This window comes from Peromyscus eremicus, chromosome 7 (genome assembly GCF_949786415.1).
Source record: "Peromyscus eremicus chromosome 7, PerEre_H2_v1, whole genome shotgun sequence".
NCBI lineage: Eukaryota > Metazoa > Chordata > Mammalia > Rodentia > Cricetidae > Peromyscus > Peromyscus eremicus.
Window position 1 is genome coordinate 33,918,740 of NC_081422.1, and position 2,994 is coordinate 33,921,733.

General features: G+C 40.2%; 1 protein-coding gene across 1 annotated transcript; it reads right to left on the reverse strand.

Annotated features, from left to right (window-relative positions):
- Positions 1-398: 398 nt before the first annotated feature.
- Positions 399-1,334, reverse strand: LOC131914228 (olfactory receptor 10D1B-like). Its single transcript, XM_059266819.1, has one exon. It carries the CDS (start codon positions 1,332-1,334, stop codon positions 399-401), a length of 936 nt encoding a protein of 311 aa, XP_059122802.1.
- Between the last annotated feature and the right edge of the window lie 1,660 nt (positions 1,335-2,994).

The following is a 2,994-nucleotide window of genomic DNA, read 5'->3' on the forward strand; positions in this document are numbered from 1 at the left end:
CATGGAAGAGAGTCAGGAGGGACTATGAGGGGGATTGAAAGGAAGAAAAGGAAAGGGAAGTTTTGTGATTAAAACACAATCTCAAAAATAAACAAAAACAACAACAAAAGTATAGACAAACAGAAGACATAGGCTATGCTGCTTGCTAGGTGGGGTACCTTCCTCCCTTGTCAATAGTGTAATATCCACTAGAAAGGGCAGTTTCTATGGTCACAGAGCCTGGAGTCTCCCTTCTACCATTTATTCCCTAGTCATCCTTTGAAAACTCATTGTAGCCCTTTGCCTCTTAGTCTTTCATATAGTAAAACTAGGATGATTTCAAAAACACTTGTGAAAACCAAATAAAAGCATTACACCACCCATGATGTACAGACAAAATGTTCATGACTGGTCTTTCTTTAGAGCTGCTCAGGAAGGAAGCTAGGGTTACGTAGGAACTTCCACAGTGATGATTTCACCTCCTTATTCCTGAGGCTGTAGATCAATGGGTTCAGCATAGGGGTGACCAGATTATTTAAGACCTGCACAGTTGCATCCAGCCAAGGGCTTGGGGTTGGCCTTAAGTATATGAGGACCACTGGCATATAGAAAAGCAAGATGGCAGTGAGGTGGGCACTGCAGGTGGAGAAGGCTCTACGACGGCCCTCAGCAGAGCGGATCTGCAGAATAGCGAAGACTATGCAGCTATAGGAGGTGAGGATGAGGAGGAAGCAGCTGAGGGGCATCAGGCCCACACTGATGAATCCCACCATCTCCAGTGCAGATGTATCTGCACAGGCCAGCTTCAGCATCACAGGGATATCACAGAAGTAATAGTCCACTTCATTGGGACCACAGTAGGGCAACTGGAAGGTGAGAGTAGTTAGAAAGATAGCCTGAATGCAGCCAAAAAATGATGTCCCTGTGGCCAGGATGGCACACACTCTGTGGCTCATGATGATTGAGTAGCGTAGAGGGTAGCATATGGCCACAAAGCGGTCATAGGCCATCACTGTGTACAGGAAACATTCTGTACAACCCAGGAAATGGTAGAAGAAGAGCTGGCACACACAGCCTGCATAGGAGATGGCCCGGCTGTTTCCTGAGAGGTAGAAGAGCATTTTAGGAGAACTCACAGAAGGGAAAAATATGTCAAAAATAGACAACTTACATAGGAAGAAGTACATAGGGGTGTGAAGCCGAGTGGAGGAGATAATGGCCAGCAAGATTAACAAGTTTCCCATCAGCGTGAAGATGTAGAAAGACAAAAAGAGGGCAAAGAGCATGGTCTCCAGACCCTCTGTGTTCGGGATGCCCAGCAGGATAAATTGAGTCACTACAGAGAGATTCCTCATTGTTTTAAAACTTTTGCTGACCGCTTTGAGTGTGCTTAATATGGGCCAACTTTCTTACGATAGGCAGCAGTGTGATCTAGGTTCACATATCAAATGCTACAATTAGCTCATTCGGGATAAGTCTGCCAAGTTCTCAGAAGAAATACTTTCTGTAGGGAAATGATTATCTTCTTTGCCAAGAGCAGCAGCTTATAGGTATATCAAAATCATTTTCAGGTTAGAAATCTTTTTGACGGCATTTGCTTTGAGCATATATATATATATATATATATATTTTGAACTCTGGTGATATCTTTAAGTAACATACTCTCACTATGCATTTCCTTCTGCAGAATAACAGAAAAGGCGTGTATTATAAATCATGACAACTAATGTCAATCCCAACTCCAGTTCTTATTTGTTTTATTGGTTAAAAAAATTTATACAATACCTCCTGGACATCTGTAAAATGAATTTCACAATTACTTAACAGATTTAGTAGCATCAAACATACTTTGGTGCTACAGTAGCATCGTGTAACACCAGTGAATGTATCTAGCAAAACTGTGAGTTCTAATTAGAGTCTTTCATCATTTTACATATCTGACACCTACCTCTGCAAGTTCCTTAATTTGATACTAGTATTTTATAATTATTTGAAAATAAATATTTGTTAAATAACATTATTAGGCAGATTTATTTATATATTTATATATTTATTTTACAGCTAAGGAAACATTTTTTTAACTTTTGTTCATCTCTCCTACATTATATTCCAACTGCAGTTTCCCTTCCCTCCATGGTTCCCAGGCTTTCCCCATAACCTTCCCTCATCCCCAGATGAACTCCTCCTCTGTTTCCCTTTAAACAACCAAACAAAAAAAGAGCAGGCTTCCCAGGGATATCCACCTAACATGGCTTAACAAGATACCATAAGGCTGGGCACAAACCCTCATATCACTGCTGGACATGGAAACCCAGTGGGAGGAAAAGGGTCCTAAGCACAGCCAATAGAGCCAGAGACACCTCCCACTCCCACTGTTGGGAGTCCCACAAGAACACCAAGCTACACAGTCATGTGTATATGAAGGAGGACCTATCTCAGACCCATACGTTTATTAGATAACATTATTAAACTGATTTATACCTCATCTCTTCATATTATATCTCTTTAGAACTGACAGTGCCCAAATGCCCAGGTCTGTCCTAGCTATATCTCTGGTAATTCTGGCCCTTTTATGCTAAATGGATGGAAACAACTCAGAAATATTAGCCAAAAAAAACCAGCAGCAAAAAAAAAGCATCAAATTCAGGTTACCATGATAAAGTGACAAAAAAGTTAAAAATGACCCACATGGAAGTAGAATAAGGGCACGAAACACCATCACTAAGATTAATTATACTGTAAGTGGAGTATATGATGCTTGAAGATACAGGGGCCCCTTTTCATGACTCACCTAGTATTAGTGACAATAACAATATTACCAACAGGATGCCTTTCTTCCTTCCATTATTCCTTTATTTACACAAAAATTAATGAATACTCATTTTGTTCCAAAGATAGACACATTTCAAAATATGATTATTTTCAAAAATATATCCATGAAAGTAGCAATTACTGTTACTAGTCAGACCTGCAGATTAATAATTGAAGTCCAGCTACATCACGGAGTGTGTCCCA